The sequence below is a fragment of the Carassius auratus genome, chromosome 13 (assembly GCF_003368295.1).
Source record: "Carassius auratus strain Wakin chromosome 13, ASM336829v1, whole genome shotgun sequence".
NCBI classification, from domain to species: Eukaryota; Metazoa; Chordata; class Actinopteri; order Cypriniformes; family Cyprinidae; genus Carassius; species Carassius auratus.
The window spans coordinates 7167392-7191842 of record NC_039255.1 but is presented as its reverse complement, the minus strand read 5'-3'; the positions used below and the strand labels follow the sequence as shown (position 1 = coordinate 7191842).

The following is a 24451-nucleotide window of genomic DNA, read 5'->3' as shown; positions in this document are numbered from 1 at the left end:
TGAGACAGGCAAGGTCTCCTAATCTTTACATGATGCAGAATAGACATAAATGAAATGATATTAAGCTGGAAATTGTGGATTCTATTTAAGACTGTGACAGACCAGATATTTTAATAATTCTATGCATGTCGCTATTGCCTAATTCTATTTGAAAGACTGTTCAGAAAACATACACACAAAAAAGCACATTGTATTGAGATGGTTCATCATATGTGAAACAACATAAATAATACTATTTGTCACAAACAGCAGCTTTTTATGTAACTTCTGAGTGTTTTCTGTAAAATAATATACAGATATCACATTATTCCATACTGCAAGTGTGCAAAAGATGACTTCATACTTATTTAGACTAAAATTTTGTACAAAAATGGTATTATTCCTTCCTTCAGTTGGAATAGAATAACTTTTGCATAGATTAAGATAGAAAGAAATTTCTTTTTTCCTCTATTAGCTGACATGTGCTAGAAAAACATGAAATTGGTCTAAAGTTACTAGGCCCTTCATTGCCTGAGCTATACTATTTCAAACTTCAGTTTACACAAATAAAATAAAAAAGCGCCTTGTTTTTTTCCCTATTTATTATAACAAAGACAGCATATATTGTCATTTTTATCAATTTCAACAGTGTTTTATGTAATTTCAAAGGGTTTCCTTTAAAATGATACCAAACTTTGTCATCTCACACTTTTGAATGTGAATAGGGAAGCATTCAAAATTAGGAAGGAAAATGAAAAACGGAAATCCCCAAAATAGCATTTGTGCTTAAGAGGTTAATATTTGCGATTCGTATATATCATAATTTTATAAAGTTTATTAATAGAGTTTTCAGTTAGATATAATCAATACAATTTGGAATGAAGATTGAGATTTTTGAGCTTTGGCAGAGATACATATTATCAGTGAATATTAGCCAATATCTTGTTCAGTTCCTCACACAAAGGCTATCATATGCCTTCAGAAAACTTGGAATATAGTTATATGTTTACTATGCTCTATTTTAATGGTAATTTTAGTTTAGGAATAGAGCTGTGTGAACATTCTTCAAAGACTGTCCTTTTGTGTTCCACAGAAAAATGGGTTCCAAATTTCTTCTTCTTATTTTGTGTTTAATGGCAATTTGCAAACCAGATTAAGATGCATTTCCACCACCTACTGGGATGGAGTGTGAGGCCTCGATGAACGAAAATTTTATATACTATATAAAATAATAATTATAATAATTATTATTATTTTAATCAAATCTATTTCTTTCAAATATTTAAGAAGAAAATCATAAACCCTCAACTCTTTCTGAGCATTCTGAAATATATTCTTAACTGAAATGTCATTGATTTTTTTTAACAAGCTGCTTTCTTTGTCTATTATGTAAGAGGACATGTTCAACTTTTTCTGTTATTCTACAGTAATTGCAGCAATCTGACTCACCTTTTCCTGTTATATGCAATGCGGATCCTACTTCATAATTTAATTGGCTAACTATTGTTCTCTCCATCAATTTGCATGAATTAGATGTTAAAGAAATTGGTCCATAATTTGATGTTTTGAGTGATCTTTTCCGGGCTTTCCACGCCTTGTTCCCAAGAGGTATGGAGTTTTAGTTCCACATTTCATTCAGAATCCTTTTTTTTTCTATACTTAGGGTCTCCCATCATGATCTCGCGTTTTTTCGAGTATACATGTGACTTTTCCGGTCACGTGACGTACAGCTGTCTGAACGTCACAGCAGTCGTCGGTCTGGATAATTCCACATGAGCGAAAAATGGCGTTCACATTCGCGGCCTTTTGTTATATGCTGGCGTTATTGCTGACGGCGGCGCTTATCTTCTTCGCTATTTGGCATGTAAGTATTTTGATTAAACTACAACCGAACTGGTGAGACTTTTGAGTTCGCAGATAATTGGCGGAGCGTGGCACACAAAGCAGAGTGCGAGACTAACCGCGAATGAATGACACGATCGAAAGCTGATGACACAAATTGTCATCGGCACCTCTATTCTTCCGTTAAACCTTTAGGGGCATTCGGTTTATTTAACCGTATTAAATACAGATTTATACAGACTGTTTATCAATTTGTCATATCTGTTAGTGGTGACTACGGGCGGATGGGGCGCGCGCTCCCGTTTAGCCCTCGTGCATGTGTTTACAGATCATTGATTAATCAGAACGGCTACTAAAATCAAAAACATAAAGCAGACACTAATAAATAATAAAAAAGAACCGCCGCAGTGAAACCTTTTATACATAAACATCTCAGTCTGGAGTCACTGGGCCTGTCTGTATCGTTTAGACCGAACTGTTTTTTTTTTTTTTTTTTTAATTAGGAGCCACACATTGAGTTATTTGCGAACAGAAAAGCACCATTGTTCAGATTTCTTAGGCTGATTCATTGCTGCCCGGTGCTATTAACCTGTTTCAGAGATAACCCTTTCATAACCAACATCACATTTCTGCCTAATATGCCAGATGCATACAAATGTAGACAAATGTTACTACAGTGATAGGAATATTGATTTCCATGCTTATTTTTTTTCCAAGATTAAAGGTAAATGTTTATATTTCATATAATAATATTACTTTTGGTAATCAATTAGATTTTTAGTATTTATGACTATAATATATAATTATTATAATAATTATATAATGCAAGAGTAAATTTAAATCTGAATGATTCAGGGATAATGGATTAATACACTGCATATGTTCTGAATTAGGGAGGAGTCAAAAAGATTTAACACTTGAGTTTACAGACTATTAAAGCAGTTTAAATTTACATTTACACATCACAAAATATTAAAGGTCCTCAAGCTTTTATGTTTGCAATTAATCTTTGTTAGCATTTAACTCATTCATTCAGCACAAATATATTACTGAATGTTTATATTTTTTATATTTCTGAAAAAAAAAACCAAGTCTTGCTTCTTAAAGAATACCATATTCCTGACATATGATAATGTGGGAAGTGATTGCATATTTACTCCTGGATCATGTACCTTGCTTTTTGTCCCCACTGTTTTACAGATAATTGCATTTGATGAGCTGAAGACTGACTATAAAAATCCTATAGACCAGTGTAACACGTTAAATCCGGTAAGTGAGAGGTTTTGGAGGGATGACGTATGATGCATGCACTCCTGTTTCTTCTCTTCTATCTCAACACTGTTCTGCTAATCGATGAAATCATCTGCAGTGAATGTTGCTTTCCAACACTAACACTACTTTGGTTCGATTTTTCTGATTTGCATTTTGTCTTATTTTCTTAATATTTGCTTTTTACCCTTTTTCTCTGACTGGCTCAAAGACAGTTGACAGGGTGAAAAAAATTAAAAGGGTCAGGCTTGCTCTGAAGGTTGGTACCAGAATTCAGTTTTAGACCAGTAACAGTCTCTCTTTGTGCACGAGCGGAGTGTTTACAAATGTCTTTTCAGTTAACTACCACCTCACAACTGACAAACAAGCCATGCGAAGAGACAGGACCTGGATTACGCCAACTAGACATCTTGAAATCAAAGGTTGTCTTTGTTAGAAACGCCATCACATCTGCGGAGTGAACATAACCCAGATTGCTCCTTCAGGGTTGCTCTTATTTTGCTCATGTTTGGCTGGTTGAGTCCGTTACTGTGGGTCTGGGTACAGGCACAGATGTCATCTGCACAGGTGTTTATTTGAGTGTAGGAGAGACAGTGGTTTACAGGGAAAAGTGTTAACTGAAAAGACTTGCAAATGCTCAGAACATGCATGTGCCGTTCTGTCCTCCCCTCCGTTTGCTCTTTACCCAGAGCGACTAACTCCATTTATGACGTCTCACTTAGAAAGTGCATTTCTAAAATTGGCTCCTCTGTAAAACAATTGCACCATTAAGAACATGCAGAAGTCGTCATTATTTCAAGTGCACTTGAGTGATGAACGGGAAAGAAAAACGGGTGTATTGATCATCTTTGGTGCACATTAATTTCGAGTTTAGCAGTAGTATCCTTTAGAGAGGGGTATTTCTGGTTAGATGAGATTGATCACTATCTGAGTAAATGTTTGATGAATTTTGAGGCCATTTTACTTATGTTATGCATAATCGCCATTGAAAATTTTAATATTTTAATATTTTTGCAATGTGTTTGTTGGGCAAAAGCAGAATACATACACTTTCTCTCTTCTTGCATGGGCTTCATGTGTTGTCTACGTTTACTGGTTATGATCAGGCATGGCGGGGCAACCTGGGGTTCTCGTAGCTGCTCCCTCCGTCAGCATGGCTGCTGTTTTCACTCTGCCTGGCATTGTATCCCTGTGAAAAACACAATCCTGCCTCTGTTCCCATATCTTTGTCTGTGGGCTGGGGGTGTAGTTAATGTCCACTCATCTGTTTTTTTTTTGTTTGTTTTTTTAAGTAATTTGCTAATGATAGCAAAATAGATGGACTGTTTCAGAGGTTATTGAGTAGAGATCATTGGCAGGTGAGAGGGCCTCTAAACTAGATGGCCTAAGAACCTTTGAACCATTTAGGAATTTAAGACGTGTTCACCAGCACAAAGCATTATTAGCCTTCTGAAAACACCTAGTTGTGTGAGTGCTTGAGAGCATTTCTAGATTTGCTTGCAAAGGAATTTGCTGAAACTGTACTTGTCTGTGACCTTGCATTGTTTAGAATAGTTTGTCTCTTCATCAGAGCTTATTTGGAGAAATTTAGCATTGCATCACTCGCTCACCAATGGATCAACTCTAGTGAATGGCTGCCGTCAGATTCAGAGTTCAAACATCACAGTTAACTTACTACTAGTAATTCAGACGACTCCAGTCCTACATTTAATGTCAAAAAAGCGGTGTGTTTAATAAATCCATTACCTGTGGATTATTGTGATGATTTTTATCAGCTGTTTGTACTCTCATTCTGATGGCAGGGTTAGGGATCCATTGGTAACCAAGTGATGTGATGCTAATTTTAAACATTTTTACAGATGAAAATTTTTTATTACATGTATGACCTAAGGGGGAGCAGATTTACGTTTTTGGGTGAACTATTCCATTAATTGATCATTTATGACAATTATTCTTAGCAGATCCTGCTCTTTTGAGGTTCAGAGAGATTTAGACGTACTTAAGCAGATCAATACGTACTAGAGCTCATGGGATGTGGGGAATACGAATGAATCTTACACCTGATTGGCTAGACTTGGGATGAAGGTTTCAGGCGCAGTAAAACTCTAGTCTCTGAGATGGATCTGTGTAAATGTGTTCACTGACCGTGTATTATTTGGCTTCTTCAGCTCGTCTTGCCGGAATACCTCATCCATGTGTTCTTCTGCGTAATGTTCCTGTGTGCCGCAGAATGGCTGACGCTTGGACTCAACATGCCCCTGCTGGCCTATCACATCTGGAGGTGGGTGGGGCTCTCAGCCCTAAATGAATCACAGAGAATATATAAAACACCTCAGCAGATGTGTCACATTAGTTTCTCTAAAGTTAATAAGTTATTAGTCAACATTATTCTTGCTCAAAGTGCAACTTCAAGTGTTTGTTTGTGTGCAGGTATATGAGCCGCCCTGTGATGAGTGGCCCTGGATTGTATGACCCCACTACAATAATGAACGCAGATATTCTGGCGTACTGTCAGAAGGAGGGCTGGTGCAAACTTGCATTCTACCTCCTCTCATTCTTCTACTATCTTTATGGGTTTGTAGAGTTTAAAAATAAATTTTACATTTATATACACTACCATTCAAAACTTTGGGGTCAACCTTACAGCTTCTATTTTTCTCTGGTGTTTTTATTCTAGGATGATCTATGTTTTGGTGAGCTCTTAATCTGGATAGAGCTGGAAAGCATATATGGAAGCGTTTGAGATGCTGATTTTAAAACCCAAATGGAGCTGAATTTGGACTCTGCCATCTCTCTCAGTTCTGCTCGGCTGTTTCAAATGGACATTGACTTTACTTTATTTCTCATTGGCAAAGAACGATCCAGGAAATCAAGCAGCCTGCAACAACTCCAGAACCACACACACAAAAATGAACTATTACCAACTCTTCAGTACAACTAGACTAGACTCATACACACACATGCCCCACACCAATGCTAAAGCACTTCACACACTGAGAGCATTAGTAGATGAGAGGAAACGGTTAAGATTGACCAGATCATGTCCAAAGCAGAGGCACAAGGGCTTCAACAATGTACCACTGAAAGATATGTGCAAAGATTTAACTCTTTGTGTTTTCAAACTGTAGGACAAAATAAAGATCTTGATTGTAGCATTTTTACAGACTTATTTTATCTTACATATATATTACTAGCTAAATCAGTTCTTTAATTTATCCTTCAGAGTCTTGTGCTGCTTTGGTGGTTCATGATCTTTTAAGTCCATGAATTTGAACTCATGCTGGTGGTCTGCTTCATGCTGATGGTACTTATCAGATGGATGCTCCATTTCAAGTGTCAAAACCACTGTTTACTGTCTGGTTGGTAGCAAATGAGAACTGATGCTTTCGGTGTGTTGAAAGCTTTACTTCCCCTCATACACCCTGGAAATACTCCACATGTAACTTTTTTTTTTTGCTTTTAAATTTATTTTTGCATGCATTTTGTATTTCTAAGTGTAATTTGTTTTCTGATTTAGTTTTACTTCCATTATGTTTTTATGAGACCGAAATGAGTGTGGACACTGTTTTGAGTATTTTTGGTTTGATCTTGGCATGATCTCGGTGTCCCAACATGCCAATTTCTTTAAGACTGTCAGTAATCCCAAACAGGCTTCAGTCCTGAGGTGATGCTGTAGACTTTGCATCTGGATTCAGTACACAGCTGTGCGGAAGGAGTCTTTACCACACTGACAGTTGTCCATAATCACCAAGCGTAACCACTAAGGTTGTACGTATTCCATGTAATAGTTTATTTTCCCTGTTATTTAGATTTTTTTTTTCTGTTTTCCCCCGTGTGTGTGTCATGTGCGTTTGAATGTAATAAAGTCTGGAAAAAGCTGTAGTAAATTTTTAGATTTTTTTTTCTTAAATGTTTTAAAGTTTCCAATAAAGCCCACCATAGACAAATCATGACAAATGCTCATAGCCTATTTTATGATGGCGTTCTGTGTAAACTTGTATAAAGTGTTCATGGTTAAAAATGGGTTTTGTTTAAACTGAAAGAATAGGACAATAGTTGTTTTCTATATTATTAAAGGGGGGGTGAAATGCTATTTCATGCATACTGAGTTTTTTACACTGTTAAAGAGTTGGATTCCCATGCTAAACATGGACAAAGTTTCAAAAATTAAGTTGTACGTTTGAAGGAGTATTTTTGTTCCAAAAAAACCTCTTCAGGTTTGTCACAAGTTTCGGAAAGTTTTTTTCGAGTATGGCTCTGTGTGACGTTAGATGGAGCGGAATTTCCTTATATGGGTCCTAAGTGCGCGCTCTTCTGCCGGAAGAGCGCGCGCTCCCGTATAGCAGAGCAGAGAGAGGCTGAGCACAGCCTGATCAGAGCGAGAGCGTCGCGAAAAGTCACAAAAGAGGTGTGTTTTTGGTTGCCAGGGCAAGACATCCCTGCACAGATTACCAAAAGAGAAACAGCATTAAGGGACCAGTGGATGGAGTTTATTTTTACAGAGCATCAAAGGAGTTGTGCAAGTGTTTTTGTTTGTTCCCTGCATTTCGGATTGCACATCGTTTATTTCTTAAGGATAATGCAGTCCCAACGAAAAAGGGTCACGATTGTGTGTTGGAACCACATGCGGTGAGTAAAACTGCTTCAAATATCTCTGTGTTGTTAACTTAGCTATCAGCGCATAAGCACATCAAGTTAACAACATGGGATGTTGTCATCAAACTGCACTTTCCACATGTACAGCTTAAAAAAAAAAAAAAAGACGACATAAAGTGGAACTTAGTCATTTTCCAAAACCGCTAAGCAAATATATACAGTTTCAGTACATACCACATAGCATACCGCCTTTGCTGATGCTGCTCTTGTTAAATTTCAGCCTCTGGATCTGTTTCACAGCTTCCACATGCTCTCAACTCAAAAGCCTACTGGCGCTCGTGATTCTTTAGCTCCGCCCACACGTCACGCCTCTAGGCGCTCGTGTTTTTCCGGGAAAAATCGGTACAGACTATCTTTCTCTTATAAATATAATAAAAATAAAGACTTTTTGGAGTTATGAAGGATGCAGTACTACTCTATAGGTACTCAAGATTAGCAGGATATTGAGTGAAAACGAGCATTTCACCACCCCTTTAACATAATCATCTTATGAATAATATTGCTGATTTTGTGATGTAATACTTATAACAGTTCTTCAGCTTCGTTAAAGTCATTTTAACTTTTAAACCTGAAAACATGATCTACATACATTTTCAGTAAAAAATATTCCAATGATAAAATTGTCAAAAAAATATTACACAACAGTGATACTGCTTTTCACAAAGCTATATTAGTCATAGTTTATTGAAAAGTACACCCATGTGGCAAACAAGAAATATATGAAAAATCTTTTTTAATATTTTAGTAATATGATAGCATTTGAATATTTGATTTTATGAAAATTAGCATTGCTTTGTTTAAATGAAAAGGTTTGGTTTACTTAACAGGTAACTGATGCAATATATTTCTTTGCTAATGACCACTTTGATAAAGAATTTCCAGGAATTATTGTAAACAGCTGCATAATGATTTATCCACCACACCATCCAAATGACCTCACTAACATAAGCAACATAGTTTCTCAGACACAAAAACTAATGTTACATTTGGAAAGGAAACAAAGCAACCTCGGTCACTGGTGTCCTTTTTTGACTTTCAGTCTCTCCAGCATCAGAAAGCTTTTCCGGCTCCGACAGTTTGCCTTATTGTAAGCTTTCTTTTTCTAATGATATTCCTCTGAATTATGTTCTAGGTAAATAAATGTCTAAGCCATGTGTTCTTCTACAGTCTAGTCAAACCTCCCGCTTGCTCACCCTCTCTCCTCCCCATCATGAGCATAATCAACCCTCTATTATTATGGGGCTCGGTCTGATCGGTCCAATCCACTTCGTTTTTCCCTTATTTACACAGCCAGGACTATGTTCAAACACAATTTGTTTTAGCACACACACAGAACAAAATTGTTTGTTTGGATCTTGATAATTTCCAACAGTGTTTCTCAGAAATCACTTACTGCACCTTTAAGACTCACTTACTGAACAAGACCCATTTAATTGCAAAATTAAAGCTATATATTAAGCACAATATTATTAGATAGACTTATAAAAATACAGACTTTTTAAAGTGCCATCAGAAAAGAAACAAATGCATTCATAAAGTAGAGAAAATCTATAGAGCAAAAACACCAATTAAAGTCATTTGTCTTTTTTTCTGCTGTTACATCATCTGGATGTCAGGTGTATCATCGAGACACTGATCTCTCTGAAAGCCGCTCTTTGGTTTCTTGATATGCTTCAAACTTCTCACGAAACTCATGAAGGAAGTTGTACTGCTATAAGAGACGAATGAGAAAGCACTGGTAACAGCTTGGCTTTAGGGTTAGGGGAAGTGAAGCATTTAGGTTTTTGGATGTTGCCTCTTACCTTGATGGTCTGAATGGCTCCGCCCCCTCTCAGCTCCCTCAGGGTCTCTAGAGCAGCGCTGGGCGTCATGGCGACAGAGAGCTGCAGCAGCAAACATGCAGCAACTGTGACAATGAAGCATAAGATAAACTCCTAATCACACACACGGGACACTGCACCCTGTTTGAGCATTTGACACTTACTTAACCCTGAGCGTCCCAGGCCTCCATAGGAACTGTGGGGGAATAAAAGCACACAATTAAAACCTTTTCTTATACATACATAATAGTACATACATACATACATACATAATAGTAATAGCAAAATTGAATTTTAAGCACATGATCCTTCATAAATCATTTTAATAGGCTGATTTAGGGATCAAGAAACATTTATCATTATTATGAATGCATTTATTGTTTATTTAAAATATTATAATGTCACAAAAGACTAATTCAATGCATCCTTGATGACAATGTCTTGTAAACATTAATACTTTTAACCTGTTAACAGTCACCCTGTCCCATATACGAGACACCTATGTTTACTTCACTATATTACAATTATATCCTAATCTAATCATGACAAACTGTATATCGTTGGAAAGGCCCAAGACTCCTAAATAGATATTTTACAACCCTCTACATTGAGAGTAAATCACTCGCATATGCGACTAAATCTTCACTCTGGCGACTAAATGATGTGTAATATTAGCCAATGGCTAATAAATTCTCAGATTTTACTCGCCAGTGTGTGAGTTGAAGGCTAAGTATAAGTTATAGTCATGGCGTCATCAGTCTGGCGAGTAGACTAAAAAATGTACTAGCCAATGGTGATTCAATTGCCAAGGTGTCCGTATAGGGTTGTTTTACCAATCTAAAAAAATAAATAAAAATTATATAAGCAAAGTAACAGCTTAATTTATGGCAAGAGTGAACCTGATAAATCACTTGAAAACTTAAAATCTCAAAATTCATGCTTTGAAACCCATTTTAAAATCAAACATTACTTTACCATGAAAATGGTACATCAAAGTCATGTTACAAAATGTTTTCATTCATGAATTATAAAAATGTAGGTTTAAATAAATATAAAATAAAAAAATAATACAGATTTGAAATATATATTTAAATAAATGTCAATTAAAACAAAAAGGTTTGATTTAAAATAAATATAAAATAAAAATAAATATAAAAAAATTCACTGGTGCAAGAATATCTCTGAATGGAGTAAGAGAGAGTGTTTTTTACTGTATGACAGTCTTGCGTTGATTCTGCAGGCAGTCCTGCAGTTCTTCCAGAATGCAGCAGCATTGAGGAAGCTCTGGAGCGCAACCGTCCGGGAAGGGGACGTGGTGCACTCTGAGTCCATTCTGAGAATAAACCTCTAACAGACAGGGCACCCTGTAGCGCACCAGCTCTCCTCTGGTACAGAACACAAACACGTCCTCCACACCCTGATCACACATCTCAGCTACACACGAGATGAAACACAGTCAGGACATCAAGCGGTGAACCAAAGCAGGACAAAATTATTGTATTCAGAAAACCAAAAACATCCAAGCACTTAAATGTATTATTATTACATAAAACTGCAGGCCCTGCTAAATGCAAAAACAGCAATGCATAGACTGAATAAGAAAATGAACCTGGTTTGTTGAAGCCTCTTAAATTTTCTAAAAATTCATTGCACAACATTTTTTGGGGGGGTTGGCACAAACCATACTCATGCAAATTAACTCACATAGGTCCAAATTAAATGGAAATAATTGTGGTATTTCTCACTTATTGTGACACATCTAAATTTGAAACAGTTTCTTGCTCCAAATGAATGAACTTCTCAATGTTTGTATCTAAAGAATTTGTGCCTAAATACCACAGATTTTGATTTAAAGGTGATGCCAGAACACATTTATCAAAGTTAAAACAGGGTATATACAGCAATCCTTAAGTGTAATTTACTACTTTTTAATACCTTTTTTACTACCTTCAGAATATTTTTTAAAACCATCACGACACTGAATTCCAAGTGTTAATCAGCGACCTTTCTATTATTTACACAGATTTTGACATATATAACATACAAAAAAGAATAGATTTAGAGTAAATAACTTCGTAAATAAAACTTAGTAAATAAAATAAAACAAACTACATAAAATTTGCAATGGAGAGAATGTATAGTTCCAGCACACTGGCTGGCATTCATTGCAAGTTGATGCATTACAAACGGGCATCTTCTATGAACTGTTGCGGATTCTATGAACTGTTGCGGATTCAAAAACTGCACCACGAATTTGCGGCAGTGGTGGAGGTGCAGCCGCGCAGACAGCTGAGATTGGTAGAATTAACTGCTCTCTCCGAGCACGCATTCCATTTTTATGTTTAGTGGATTTTATATGCGACCGAAGTGCGTTAGCTCCCATCCAGTTGACATTGATGTTTTTTTTACACACCGAACAATAAGCCTTCCTGTTAGTGTTGTCACGGTACCAAAATTTCAATATTCGGTACCGATAGCCGTGAAAATCCACGGTTCTCTGTACCAATCTCGGTACCAATGCAAAACACAAAAATATGCTAATTAAAAAAAAATACTTTTTACTTTTTACACTAAAAATAAAACCAATGCCATTCTTTATACTTATTGTGTTTAAAGTTTTTCTACAAGTTATATAATTATGAAAAACAGTAAACAAGTTTCACCCAAATTTAATTTGTCTTTTAATTTATGAAATTTAAACATTTTATTTTTGGTAAATAAAGGGGATTTGCTATTAAAATCAAAACATGGAAGAAGTATTGTGATTTATTTCTTCAAAAAATAAAGTTTTTACATTTTTTTCAACAGTAGTAATTTACTAAATAATAGTAATATTTCTAGCACAATGCCCATTCGTAAAAATTTACTTTTAGGCCTAATGAATGCATATTTGTCATTTTAACTGAACTTAAGACTGGTGGTGATGCTTAAGATATTTTTGGTCATTGAGGGTTTCTGTAACAAAATAGTAATAGATCAAATTAATTATTATTAAAAGATAATACTACTACTAATTCTACTATCATACTAATGTATATACAATGCACTATGAATTGATGAGCTGCTGGGTTCATGAATATTAATCACGTTGTCAGCGTTCGGTCAAACTGATTTGCTGAAATCAAAACAGGGACGGTACTAAATCAGCGCCAGCCAATGAAATTGCCATTTGCGCATTAGCTCCACCCACTACCAGAGAAACCGGTATGTCTTCTGCTTGTTCGAAAATGAATGTGAATAATTCTAAATGAACTCCGTTATTTTGACAGGAGAAGACAACAAAGAATAGTTCACACATAGCGTGTCGATTCAGCGTGGTAAGACTCTCGCTCTCTCTCTCTTTGCATGTGTGAGAAACAGCGCTATCAGTAAATCTATTAAATAGATTTTTTACATTTGCCCATGAAGACGACGATGGTTGTCCAGTCTTTGAAGATATGCCTTGAAGCAAGTCTAAAATAAAACTGAAGCCAGCCACTTCTGTTGAGCGCGCAGTGTTCTGAGATGATGCCGAACGACCACTGAATATGACGTCAGCATCAAACATACGTTGAGACGGAGACGAAAGATCTTTGATTATCTGCCCAGATATGCTAAAGCCCATATTTAAACGAACTGACGCGAACGCAGATAGAATTTCAATCAGAATAGGACACCTGATAGTCTGAAAAAATAATACCTAATTTGGAAAAAAATAATACCTCTGAGACCACATTTAACACTTTTAATGGCCTTAAATTTGACTATTTTGATTTATCACTTTTTAATACTTTTTAAAACCCCGCGGACACCCTGTAAAAAGACTATTTATTTCACTACCCTTATTATTCATGATCAAAAAGTTTATTTGTGAATTTAGCACTGATTTTACCTCGCTCCTTCACAAACCGATCAGAACAAACCTGTAACCAATCAGTCAAGAACCACTGGTTTTGACCATTAATGTATGTGTGTGACAGACAGACAGACTCACCAACATCTTTCTGCAGGTTTCGTCTGATGTCTTTATATCTGCATCCTGAAATGAGCAGAAATTAGGGCTGCATGATTAACTGAAATAAATGTGACATCATGTTATGGCTAAGTGTGATTATTCATAGTGAACCTTAGCACTGTGTACATTTATGCACAAGTAGCTCATGATCTAGTGTTTTAAGTTTGGTTTAAATTAGTATTAGTATTGCAATTTTACAGTTGTATTGAAAAATACATTTATTATTTTTCTTGAAGTTTATTATTATTTTTTTATTACAACCAACATTGCTGCAACATTTTTATAGGATTTATACATTTTAAAAAATGCTATTTGATTTATTTCCCCAAATTGTGCAGCCCCAGCAGAAATGTTTATAAATATTTATGGCATGAGCACACAGATACATTATCTATAGATTAAGTTTACCAGGTAAGGAACAAATGCCAAGAGACTGGGAACACTCCACCACTGACAGAGACAACCTGCAAAACACACACACACACACACACAAATCACTCAATCTATAAATATTTCTCCAGCTGTTTAGAAAGTATATGCACGTTTTGCTCACCATGAGATCTGAAAAGGTGTAGCTTCCTCTTCACCGAAGTCCTCTTCGTCAGATGAATCAAACTCACTTGTCCTCATTGCCCCAGTCTACAATACACACAAGTGTAATGACACCAAGACCATTAATCAACCCGGACACTGACATAGGAGAGCTGAAATGTGAAACTGATATCCAAACAGCAGCTTGTTCTGATTGTTTTCCTTATCGTGTAGGAGTGGAACTGAGAAATGTAGATGATTTCAGTGTAAATTGATGAGAAATAAAAGCATCATATGCTGTGAGACATTACTAACAGTTTCATATATATTCTCGTATGCACAACTAATTATATTTACGCACTTGAAGTAATTCAAATGAAGCATTCAATTTCTATATACAAACATAAGACTGTAAGCGACAGAGAGAATAAACAACCGAACTCACCAAAACACACCACTCCGCACTGCGCATGCGCAGCTATTTTAAAACATACTTAAAGGACTCGCCCAATCATGTCCAACATGTTTGAAAGCCACGCCCCTGTTTGTAGAAGACACGCCCACCAGTCAGTTTCGCTTACTCTGAGTATAAAATATTAATGAGACGTAAACTTTATTTTTTTTTTTTCAGCTGTTTCGGAGTGAGCTACGACAATGTGTCTATTTATTCAAACTTTGATTATACCTTTGAATTTCAAAGATGTAAACAAACAAATAAAATATTTTGACCCAAGTTAAAATAATCACAAAGCACGTGAAAAGTCCCTAATTATTTCAGTGCATTCTAGACCTCTGATATGTGAGAGGAAAACAAATGGGGCTCTAATTAGCCGAAATATTGCTCTTTTGCTGACTGCGCAGGAGCGCGTGAACGTTCCCGAGACGCTGGACGGCGCGCGCAGTCCGTGCTCTGTTTCTCCTCCCGCAGTCGGAAAGACGCAGTGTACGACACCAGATAAACCGGACACCGGGACACAGAGCTCAGGGATAGACACAGAACTGCAAAAACATGAGGTTGTCGCTATGTCATAGAAATGGAATAACATTTAAACTAAAAAAGAAATCTTAAAGATTTTCTCTCTGGTAAGTGAGCGCCCGCTGTACAGTCACATTTATCATAGTTTTAGGCTATTATTAATAATAATTGCCTTAGTTTGATCCTTTATGATTTGTGTTGATGAATGGGCTGAAATAATTAATTTTTTGAATGACTTCAGTGATGTTTTCAGGCTGCTACTTTTGATAGGACACTTAGTTTTACATCTGTATTGTACAAGACTTTAAAATGTGTTTTAATATTATGAAAATATGTTTGGGGAAAAAGGAAATTGAACATTTTAAAATCTTTTTTCACTCTCTGCTGTAGGGTGGAGCTCTTTGGCAGGTATCTTTCCCCCACCTGGATCTCACTGATATAGGGCGACCAGCTTTAGGTAAAACACAAGCGCGCGCCTTGCTTTTTCATTGATCACAAACAGTAACACGCATTCTTAGATATTCTTTACTAGTAACTTTAGTATTTATTTCAAGTTTTGTTCTCATGCTATGGGTGATTTCAGGCTTTGTTATTCATGCACTGGGAAAAAAATGCGAGAATTACAGGATTAAAAAGTAGTATTTTACAGTAAATAACTGTAGTCAGAAATGTATTATGAAATCAATGCATACTGGGTCATTTTCTTACAAATGACTGTAAATGAACAGCACAATGATGCTAACATCACAGTAATTTACTGCTCTTGTTTTACTGTGAATTCAGATTATAAAATTGCCTTTAACTGTGCCACTGAGAAATGTAGCTGTTTACTACTGTAATTGTTTTGAAGTCACCATAAAGGTGATTGGTGATCCCATTTGTTTGAGCTCTTTGACCTTGCATGTTCATATTCAAATTTCTGATCGAATCATGTCAGAAGTGTGACAAATGAAAACATTTGGCAAAACATTGACAAGCTAGAATATGAAATAAGCAAGTTTCCGGACTTTAAGATAGTCAAAATATTCTTTGCATGAACATGAAGATTTTATTTTAGCATTATTTAAGCATGAAGACTAATCAGTTACTTATTTCATATTCATAACTGTTTGTTCACAACAATGAAGCAACTACTGAGAAACATCTTTGAAAGATGTGACATCAATATTCAACACACAAAACATTACAATGGTAACACTCAACAAATAAAAACAACCCTACCAACGTAAACCAACAGTACAAAATAAACATACAATATAAACTGCTATAAGTGAACCAAAAACAAGTTCAATAGCACAAATAAAACCAACAAGAAGGAAAAGTCTATTCATGCATGCTGGGTGCCTTCAGACTACATCTGCATTTTGGAAACACAGACATTTCTGAGAGTGCAGTTAGATACAAGAGAAGTCCCACTGTGAAATTACTGTGAAAGTAATGCAATCACAGATTGCTTCATGTATTGAGTAACTTATTATAAAACATAAAATGGATAAGATCTGTTAAGCAAGCATCAGACATAAGAACTGAACTGTTGTGCATCTTACTACACCAACATAAATCTCAGCAGTCATCTGGAGAATAAAGCCTCTCCACAGAGTGTATTTACAAACCTTTGAGACTGGGCGTTAAATGATGTTTGTGTATCCTCACACAGAAAATGAAATCTCATGAGGGAGAACTGGAGAGAGAGATCTCGAAGGTAACAAACACACACTGACTTTCTTCAATAGCCTTGAAAAATAACAAGAAATGTATATGAGCATTGTAAAAACACATTTTGGGTTAGTATGTGTAATTACTTGTGATAACTAGGCCTGAAAAAGTCATGGAAACTAATAGAAGTCTTAAAATCATGGATATTTCTAGCTATACTCCAAAATATTAAACTGAATAGAAATTGTTCTTTAACAGCTTAATCTACATCAAATGTTTTCAAATCTACATTGGAGTGTTTCTTCTCACCTGATGGTCATGTGGATGTGTTCAGGTTCAGGGCATGGTGTGTGAGTTGCGGGCAGGGTTTTCTCGAGCGCTGCTGGAACTCAATCAGATTCAGCAGGGAGACACTGAGCTGCAGAGCCAGCTGGAGGACACAAGACATGGCTGCAACAAGCGCTCCCTTCATCTAGAGAGTCTGGTGCTGTCCCTCAAGGTTAGATCAGAATTGATTCCTTTTAAATGCTCAAACTGGTACTTCCTCGTTTCCTCGCTCCTTTTTCCTCAAGCCCAAGACCCAGAAACGAATCAAAGTTTGATCTTGAAAGACATCTCAAATCTCAAATTGTACCACTAGAAGGTGAGGAACGAGGAGCTATAAGCGAGGATACACAGCTGTATCCTTTGTTGAAGTCTTTCTTGTCGAAAAACTGGACGCATGTATAAATTCTCCTCCTGCTACACATCTGTTATACTAATTTCAATTATGTTTTACTTTTGCTGTAAATAAACCACCCGTCTCATATATTTTTACACGGTATCTTGCTTTATTAATATTTATAATGAATGGGTTAAATAACCAAACTTTAACAAGGGCAGATCACCTGAGCGCATTTGATGATGCTTTGAAGTGACGCTTGAGTAATCAAGAATATAATAATGTACAAATAAGCTCTCCTTTGATATCTCCTTCCACATTGTCTTTCCTTGTATCCTTCCCTCTCATCCTAAGGGGGGTGGAGCTAAGACATGAGGAGAGGAAGCGAGTAAAGGAAAAGAGGATGTGCAGATAAGAAATGAGAAGCACCCCTTATGTGTTTGTCATAGGTATGTTTTGATGTGTGTCTCTTTAGGAGGAGCTGGAGGAGGTACGTTGTCAGTTTCGTCAGCTCTGTGAGGCACGAGAGAGAACGCCACCAGAGAATCCAGGAAGAGAGAAGTAAACACACACTGACATGCACAGATTTACATTTAAAGTATGACTGAAACTGTGCTATAGTGTGAGTGCTGATGTGTGTATGGGTGAATGCAGTAATGGAGTGGACGACAGTAGCGGACAGAGTAATGGTGCTGCAGAGGCTCCTCCCCTTTCATCTGTGGGTGGAGATTTCCTCATACACTGTTACCTGCAGGGATTACAGGTGTGGAAATGGGCCAGACAGAATTCAGGTGAGCTTTCCTTTTTTGGGGGGTAAAAAGAAAAAAAGGGTTTCAAAGTGAAAGTCATGTGCATGCATATTAAAATTGTATTCTACTGGAATGCATAATTTTGCAGGCGCTAACTACTGGCCTGGTGTGCCTAATACAGCATTTTTAGTCATTTTCACGGATCGTTTTGACAATGTTGTCATCTGTATGCGTAACTTTAAGAACTTTTCTGTTTTTAGTACAATCATTGTTTTGTAAACAACCTAAAATATTTTGTTTACTGTTTCAGGTGCAGATTCTCTATCCTGCCATGTAACACACAGCTGCCTACGGCGGGGTAAATAATCTGTCCCCCAAGCCTTTTAACTGCTCAGCATTCACAAGTAGATCCTCATGTCTCTCTGTCTCTTTGTGTCAGGCACGAGGCGGGGTGTGGTGGAGATGCTGTTGCAGTCCGAACACGATTATGTGTCTAGTTTGAATCAGCTCTACGAGAAATACAAATCTGCTGAGCAACAGTAGAGAACTCTAATCATTATCAGTGTGTTTCATGTAATCTTTTTATTTCTGTCTGTACCAGGCACTATAACCCGTGTATTTGTGTGTTTGTGAGACAGTGTGGCGTTTGTAAAGCATATTGATCAGATGCTACAGCGCCACCTGCTGTTCCGTAACACCCTAGAAGAACGACCGACCACCGATGAGAGAAGCTGTGCTGCTGGGGATGCTTTCCTCAACCTCACTGGACACAATAATGTAATGCCATTGACTACTAAAATAATCATATGTAGTCCAGTTTAAAACTGATCAACAGTGACAGTAAAGACCTTTACATTGTTACAAAAAAACAAAAACAAAAAAAACTAATATTATAGAATGCTGTTTTGAACTTTCTATGCATCAAGCAATTCTAAATTAATATCACATTTTCCACAAGTGTTTTCAAGATTAATAATAATAATGAATGTTTCTTCAGCAGCAAATCAACACATTAGCATGATTTCTGAATGGAGTAGCTTTGCATCACAGAAATGTGTTAGAACAGAAAATGGTTATTTTAAATTGTAATCATATTTTACAATATTACTGTTTTTTATCATTTCATTGTTTGTCTTTGTGCAGAAGTCTTTCTCTGATGCATATCTTGGATACGTGGCCAGTCTGGGAACTGTCCTGAGAACAGAGATCAGTTCAACTTCACCCCACAGCAACCCACAGGCAAAATATTATGAAAGATGCTTAAGTATAAAGTGGTGCCTGTTTTGTGTTTAACTTTGCAGTAGTGAAAGGACAACAAATTAATCTACAGCAACCAGGCCCAATTATATATATATATATATATATTTTATAAGTGCAAGTCTATTGATTTTTTTACTTTTGCATAATATTGGTTTCATGTGTTCATTTATGTTTTCCTGCTAGGAGGAGAAAGAGAGCTTCAGATTGCTTTCCTTACTATTTGCTCCTGTTTCCCGCATCCACAAATACCTGAACATCATACAGGTAAGTCACATACTTGAAGAATAAGCTTGATACAAATGAAAGAAAAATGTTAGCAGTAAAACACACACAATGCTTGGTAATCTATAAAGGCGTGAATCCTTTAGTTGAGACTATTCTAGGGGCATGAACTTCTGCAAAACCCGTGATGTGTTTGTTTTATGTAAACAGCAGAGATTTTCAAAGGAAAAAAATGGATTGGAAACGTTGGGTCTGGAAATCCATGATTACCGGATCCTGTATGCATTGTAAAAATTGTGTAAAAACATTTAATAACAAAAATATCTGATTTATGTAGTTATTAATGCTATAGTAGCTGTCACAACATACCCTACTGTAACCTAAAACGGCTATTATTAATTTCATATCTCATATATACGACCGTTTAAAGGTTTGGTGTCAATCAGATATTTCATTGTTTTTTATATATATATATTAAAAATTATTATTACCCACTCACATTTGTTTTTAAATATAATTTTTTCCTGTGATGGCAAAGCTGTATTTTCAGTCAGCCCTTCATGAACCATTCTGATATGATATGATCCGATTTTGTTCAAGAAACATTTCCTATTATTAACCATTGAAAACAGTTGTGCTGCTTAATATTTTTGTGGAAACTGATGGATTTTTTAGGATTGTTTGATGAATGTACGGTCTTTACTGTCTCTTACTATAGAAGTATTATTTTACTAAAGTACTATATAAATTTGTATTTTTTGAGCTTCCATTACAAGTATATTACTTCAAACATTCGTTTTTTTTTTACTAAGTGTCTTAATAATTTTCTATGGTGATCGACAGCAGGACATAGACACGGCCAACAGGTCAAGAATCTTTAGTTTCAGAGTCAGTGCTGAAATGTATAATCTGACTCAATTTAACAACTGATGCTATGTTGAATTTAGGTCAAGATACTTCTGATCCTCTAAACGCAGAAATATGGGAAATGTCGTGATGCTAGACGTGACACTGGGGTTGTAGCCAATGAGTGGGCAGTGAATGCTAGAGCACAGTTGAGCCAGGTCCAGATGGCATTACCGCATTGCTGAACTCTTGCCACCATAGTCTGCTTTGCACACTACTACACTACTGCACTACTGTCTGAGACAAGTAATGCAAGCAGTTCAGTACATACAGTATACATTTTCTTCCTGAAATGCTGTCTGCTATTTTCGAAGTGATTTTAATTTTTAGTGTTGCTACAAATGATATTGCATCTTCTCTGTTGCATGCCCTGCTTCCACCAGGCTCTGTTATGCAGTTCTGGCACTGGACATGCAGACTGGTGTTCACTGCAGGAGAGTGAGCGGGTGCTGTGGGACCTCTGCACAAGCTGTCACATGACTTTAGCAAAGACGGGGCCGTGCGAAGAAAGGGAGGGGCCTGAACAAGGGTCAGTCTTATTATTTTGCCGGTTTGTCTGTCATGTAAAGCTTCAGTAAATTTGAATTTTATGAAGTGCTCTTCTGTTTAACTAGATGAAAATGGCTTTTGTGGCAGGTGGTTGATGCTAATTTTAGTGTGTCTGCAGTTTTAGAAGCAGGTGCTGTGCCGAGAGCCCCGACTGTGGCCCTTCCGCTTTTACCAAGTACTGTGCCAACACCGATGCAGATACAGCCAGTGTCACAGCGGGAGCAGGCATAGACAGCACTGTACACCAGAGGAAATGCTGTCGTGTTGGCATCTCACAGACACTACCTCGGCCCAGTGGCATTTTAAGGTACTCCAGCCTGTTATATAGAAATTAGAAGAAAAATTAAAATTGATGCAGCGTAATAATCTTTTAAAATCTAACTGATAAAAAAAAAAAAATCTGATCAACCTCGATCTGAAAGCATTTTTTATCTGATTGCAAAAGATAAATATGTAATTCCCATATAAACGTTTGAATGTAGCTACTTTCATTATTGGATACAAATATATTATTGTTGAACACACTAAGAATAAACAAAAGAAAAAAATCTTGATTTCAATATTTAAGTTTGATACTAGACCTGAAAATTAATATTAGTCTTAAAATCATGGGAATTTCTAGTTGTACTTAGTTCTAAAATATTACATTTGCTTCTTTTGACAGTAAATTCCTGTTGAAATTGTTCATTGATAGTGCAATCTGGATAAAATGATTTTAAAAATTAAATAATTTACAAAGAATTAATAATAATGAATAAAGAATTAATAATTAAATAATTTCATCTCTCTCTCTCTCTCTCTATATGTAGTTTTAAGGCATTCCTTTTTTTTAGCTGCTTTAATGCATGACAAAAATGGCATAACATTTGGAACTGCAATAAATCTAAATGTATTAATGTACTGAATAAAATCAATTTGCTGGTACAGATTATGTGTATAGGAAACAAATGGCAAAAAATGTAATTTTTTATTTTTTTTTATTTTTTATAAATGTCTACTTTTGTAAACAGCAGCTAAATTGAATGGAATTATAATTTATTCTTTCAAATATTTTTTTTTCTTATTAGTAAACAACAATGTCTCCCCTCAGAAATGGCCGTGAGCATATGTGTGATCTGACCCCTGGTGGCTGGACTGCAGAGTACATGTGGAATGGCAGCATAGGGCAGAGCCACACAGGTCCCATCTGTGTACCCTTCGCTCGTCATCCTAGAGAAGGAGGGCGCTTTCTGAATCCTGTGCCACCTGTAGGTGTCGGGGGAAACCTCACCACTGCTGCCAAGAGTCAGTGCTCTTCGGCTGGTCTGGCCGTGCGTGTGTGTGGGTCTCCAGGCCTCGACGGACGCATATACACATCTGACCTGTACCCTCCGTCACAACGTATCGATGACGGCGACACAGACTGCGATGTGGCTGATGCATCCATTTTTGACTTCTCTTCTGTAACGACCTGTAGCCCAGATGAAACTCTGAATCGACTCAGGGGAGAGGAAGCACGTGATGAGGAGGATAATGATGAAGAGAACAGTGAGGTTCCAGTTCTCCTCAAACCTTCATACACTCACAATTCTTCAGCTGTGCAGACAGGGGGAAGCTTATGCTTGCAGTGGCAGATTCCTAGACGGGCTCCTATTCCTTCTGAGGTTTGCATTGGGGCTCAAGGAAAAACGCATGCCCCAAAAGCACACAGAATCCTTGCCAGTGCCTTCCGGCCGATTTGGGACCCGACTTATTCACAGGTTTGAGACGTCACTCAAAAATTAGCACAAGCACCGACTGCATCCTAAAATTTTGAATCACAATTTTGTCCGAGGCCCACTTCTATTGCTAGTCAAGCTGTTTGCAACTAAACATGATCTGCCTCTGAAATTACAGGCAGATAAAATTCAATTCATGACGATAAAAAAAAAAAAAATTTCTATATAGTATGAACATGTATAATATGAATGTAATCTCGACATCAATCTACAATCATTATGTTGTCATCATCATGTGACCTACCAGCATCAGTTTCACAAATTTTGTCCTGTGGCCTCATGGGATAGTTATGTATTAATTTGATGTCACGTCAGAATCACGTCAATAGTATTAAGACATCCAGGAACTTTTCACCAGCTGTTTTATGAATACCATGAAGTCAAACATACTACCGTTCTCATGTTTTTGCTATGTAGTGGATAATTATGTGATTTTAGATGCAGCCACTGAAATATCACATGAACCATTACTAACAAAAACACTCACCTTCTCTTTCAGGGTGATGTGACTCCTGCAAAAGAGAACTCTGTATCTTTCAGCTCAACCAATCAGATCATTAATCAGCAGCAAGAGACTGACCAATCACGGTAAGGGCCATACGGTAGGGTTCAGGAATAGCGTTCTACCTGGATGACCTGCCAAATGTGCATCATACAACAGGTCATTTAACAATCTGTTATAATAATCTGTTCGATTTGAACTGAAGGCCATTTATTTAGCATTTGGCATTCTGTGTTAATTATGGATGCTGGTGCCATCCATTTGTGTAAAATAATTATAAAATAAAATTGTATAATTATAATTTTCTAAATGGAATATTGCAATGTTTATTTAGATTTTTCTATGCACATTTTTAAAAATGAATGTTTAATATTTAATAATAAAAAAAATGTCCCTGAACACAACATTGTCTCCTTGCACAAAAGCAAGACAAGAAATCCTTCCCTTTAGCAACATGTCAGAATGTTTTTTTTTTTTTAATAATGCACAAGATACTGTAATGATAAAGGTCTGAATTACATTACAAATTGACTTAGAATTCATCCTTTTTTTAGTGTAACTTTAGTTTGTTTAATTGTTTACTTCATTTTAGATACATATTAAACAGCACTTACCTCTGATTTTTCTGCAGTGCCAGTAGTATGCCATTCCAAAAGATCTCTGAAATCCAATAAAAATGTCATTAAATTATGTGCAGTGATCTGTGCTAAACTTAAAATAGTGTGATCCCAGTTAAAGTCACTCCAAAGTAGTAATGTGTGTATATGTTGTTTTAGATCTGCATATAGAGGGACTGGAGTCCAGCGGGCTGCAGCAGTGTGGCATGACAGTGAGGACAGTGAAGGACCCTGCAGTACAGTCTGACACACTCCTATGCCAGCAAACAATTAATATTATGCACTGGTGCAACTCACACAGGGAACTTTTCTGCTTTATCCAATGAAATGACGGGAATCTTATCTGAGATTACAAATGATGACTTCTTCTCACTGTGAATTGACACTGAAGCACCAGCACCCTGACCACAGCTAAATTCAACAAAAGTCTTCCAGCATGATTTGATCTGTCAGAGAGAAAATAAACACTTTGATGTAACAGAATGCACATAAACAGAGGAATAAA

At 36.6% G+C, this 24451-nt stretch overlaps 3 protein-coding genes across 4 annotated transcripts; 2 read left to right on the top strand and 1 right to left on the bottom strand.

Annotated features, from left to right (window-relative positions):
- The first annotated feature begins 1692 nt into the window (after positions 1-1692).
- Positions 1693-7040, top strand: LOC113112479 (protein cornichon homolog 1). Its single transcript, XM_026278085.1, has 5 exons — positions 1693-1843; positions 3022-3090; positions 5259-5371; positions 5521-5664; positions 5768-7040. The coding sequence occupies exons 1-5, from the start codon at positions 1763-1765 to the stop codon at positions 5793-5795; spliced, it is 435 nt and encodes a 144-aa protein (XP_026133870.1). The 5' UTR covers positions 1693-1762; the 3' UTR covers positions 5796-7040.
- Positions 7041-8409: 1369 nt separating this feature from the next.
- LOC113112478 (cyclin-dependent kinase inhibitor 3-like) lies at positions 8410-14627 on the bottom strand. Of its 2 annotated transcripts, none has more exons than XM_026278084.1 (8): positions 14537-14627; positions 14114-14199; positions 13969-14024; positions 13540-13584; positions 10778-11000; positions 9731-9762; positions 9549-9629; positions 8410-9457 (listed from the first exon to the last, which is right to left on the bottom strand). In XM_026278084.1, the coding sequence occupies exons 1-8, from the start codon at positions 14561-14563 to the stop codon at positions 9438-9440; spliced, it is 570 nt and encodes a 189-aa protein (XP_026133869.1). In that variant the 5' UTR covers positions 14564-14627; the 3' UTR covers positions 8410-9437. The 2 variants fall into 2 exon arrangements, with proteins under 2 accessions (XP_026133869.1, XP_026133868.1); XM_026278083.1 differs by having other exon boundaries at positions 8411-9457; positions 9549-9652; positions 14537-14616.
- Positions 14628-14851: 224 nt separating this feature from the next.
- LOC113112476 (uncharacterized) lies at positions 14852-24311 on the top strand. The gene is made up of 16 exons (XM_026278082.1): positions 14852-15174; positions 15458-15524; positions 16725-16769; positions 17058-17222; positions 17860-17945; positions 18039-18175; positions 18444-18491; positions 18573-18672; positions 18772-18910; positions 19277-19372; positions 19577-19657; positions 20905-21050; positions 21189-21377; positions 22161-22809; positions 23327-23415; positions 24106-24311. The coding sequence occupies exons 3-16, from the start codon at positions 16728-16730 to the stop codon at positions 24191-24193; spliced, it is 2055 nt and encodes a 684-aa protein (XP_026133867.1). The 5' UTR covers positions 14852-15174; positions 15458-15524; positions 16725-16727; the 3' UTR covers positions 24194-24311.
- Positions 24312-24451: the final 140 nt, after the last annotated feature.

Excerpts from the sequence above, each read along its gene's own strand:
- LOC113112476 (XM_026278082.1), top strand. The coding sequence starts at position 16,728 with ATGAAATCTCATGAGGGAGAACTGGAGAGAGAGATCTCGAAG. Across the intron at positions 18,176-18,443 it reads ATGGGCCAGACAGAATTCAG|GTGCAGATTCTCTATCCTGC; the intron begins GTGAGCTTTCCT and ends TTACTGTTTCAG. Across the intron at positions 18,673-18,771 it reads TACAAATCTGCTGAGCAACA|TGTGGCGTTTGTAAAGCATA; the intron begins GTAGAGAACTCT and ends TTTGTGAGACAG.
- LOC113112478 (XM_026278083.1), bottom strand. The coding sequence starts at position 14,563 with ATGCGCAGTGCGGAGTGGTGTGTTTTG. Across the intron at positions 13,585-13,968 it reads TGGCATTTGTTCCTTACCTG|GATGCAGATATAAAGACATC; the intron begins GTAAACTTAATC and ends TGCTCATTTCAG. Across the intron at positions 9,458-9,548 it reads GAGCCATTCAGACCATCAAG|CAGTACAACTTCCTTCATGA; the intron begins GTAAGAGGCAAC and ends CGTCTCTTATAG.
- LOC113112479 (XM_026278085.1), top strand. The coding sequence starts at position 1,763 with ATGGCGTTCACATTCGCGGCCTTTTGTTATATGCTGGCGTTATTGCTG. Across the intron at positions 5,372-5,520 it reads CTGGCCTATCACATCTGGAG|GTATATGAGCCGCCCTGTGA; the intron begins GTGGGTGGGGCT and ends GTTTGTGTGCAG. Across the intron at positions 5,665-5,767 it reads TTCTTCTACTATCTTTATGG|GATGATCTATGTTTTGGTGA; the intron begins GTTTGTAGAGTT and ends TTTTTATTCTAG.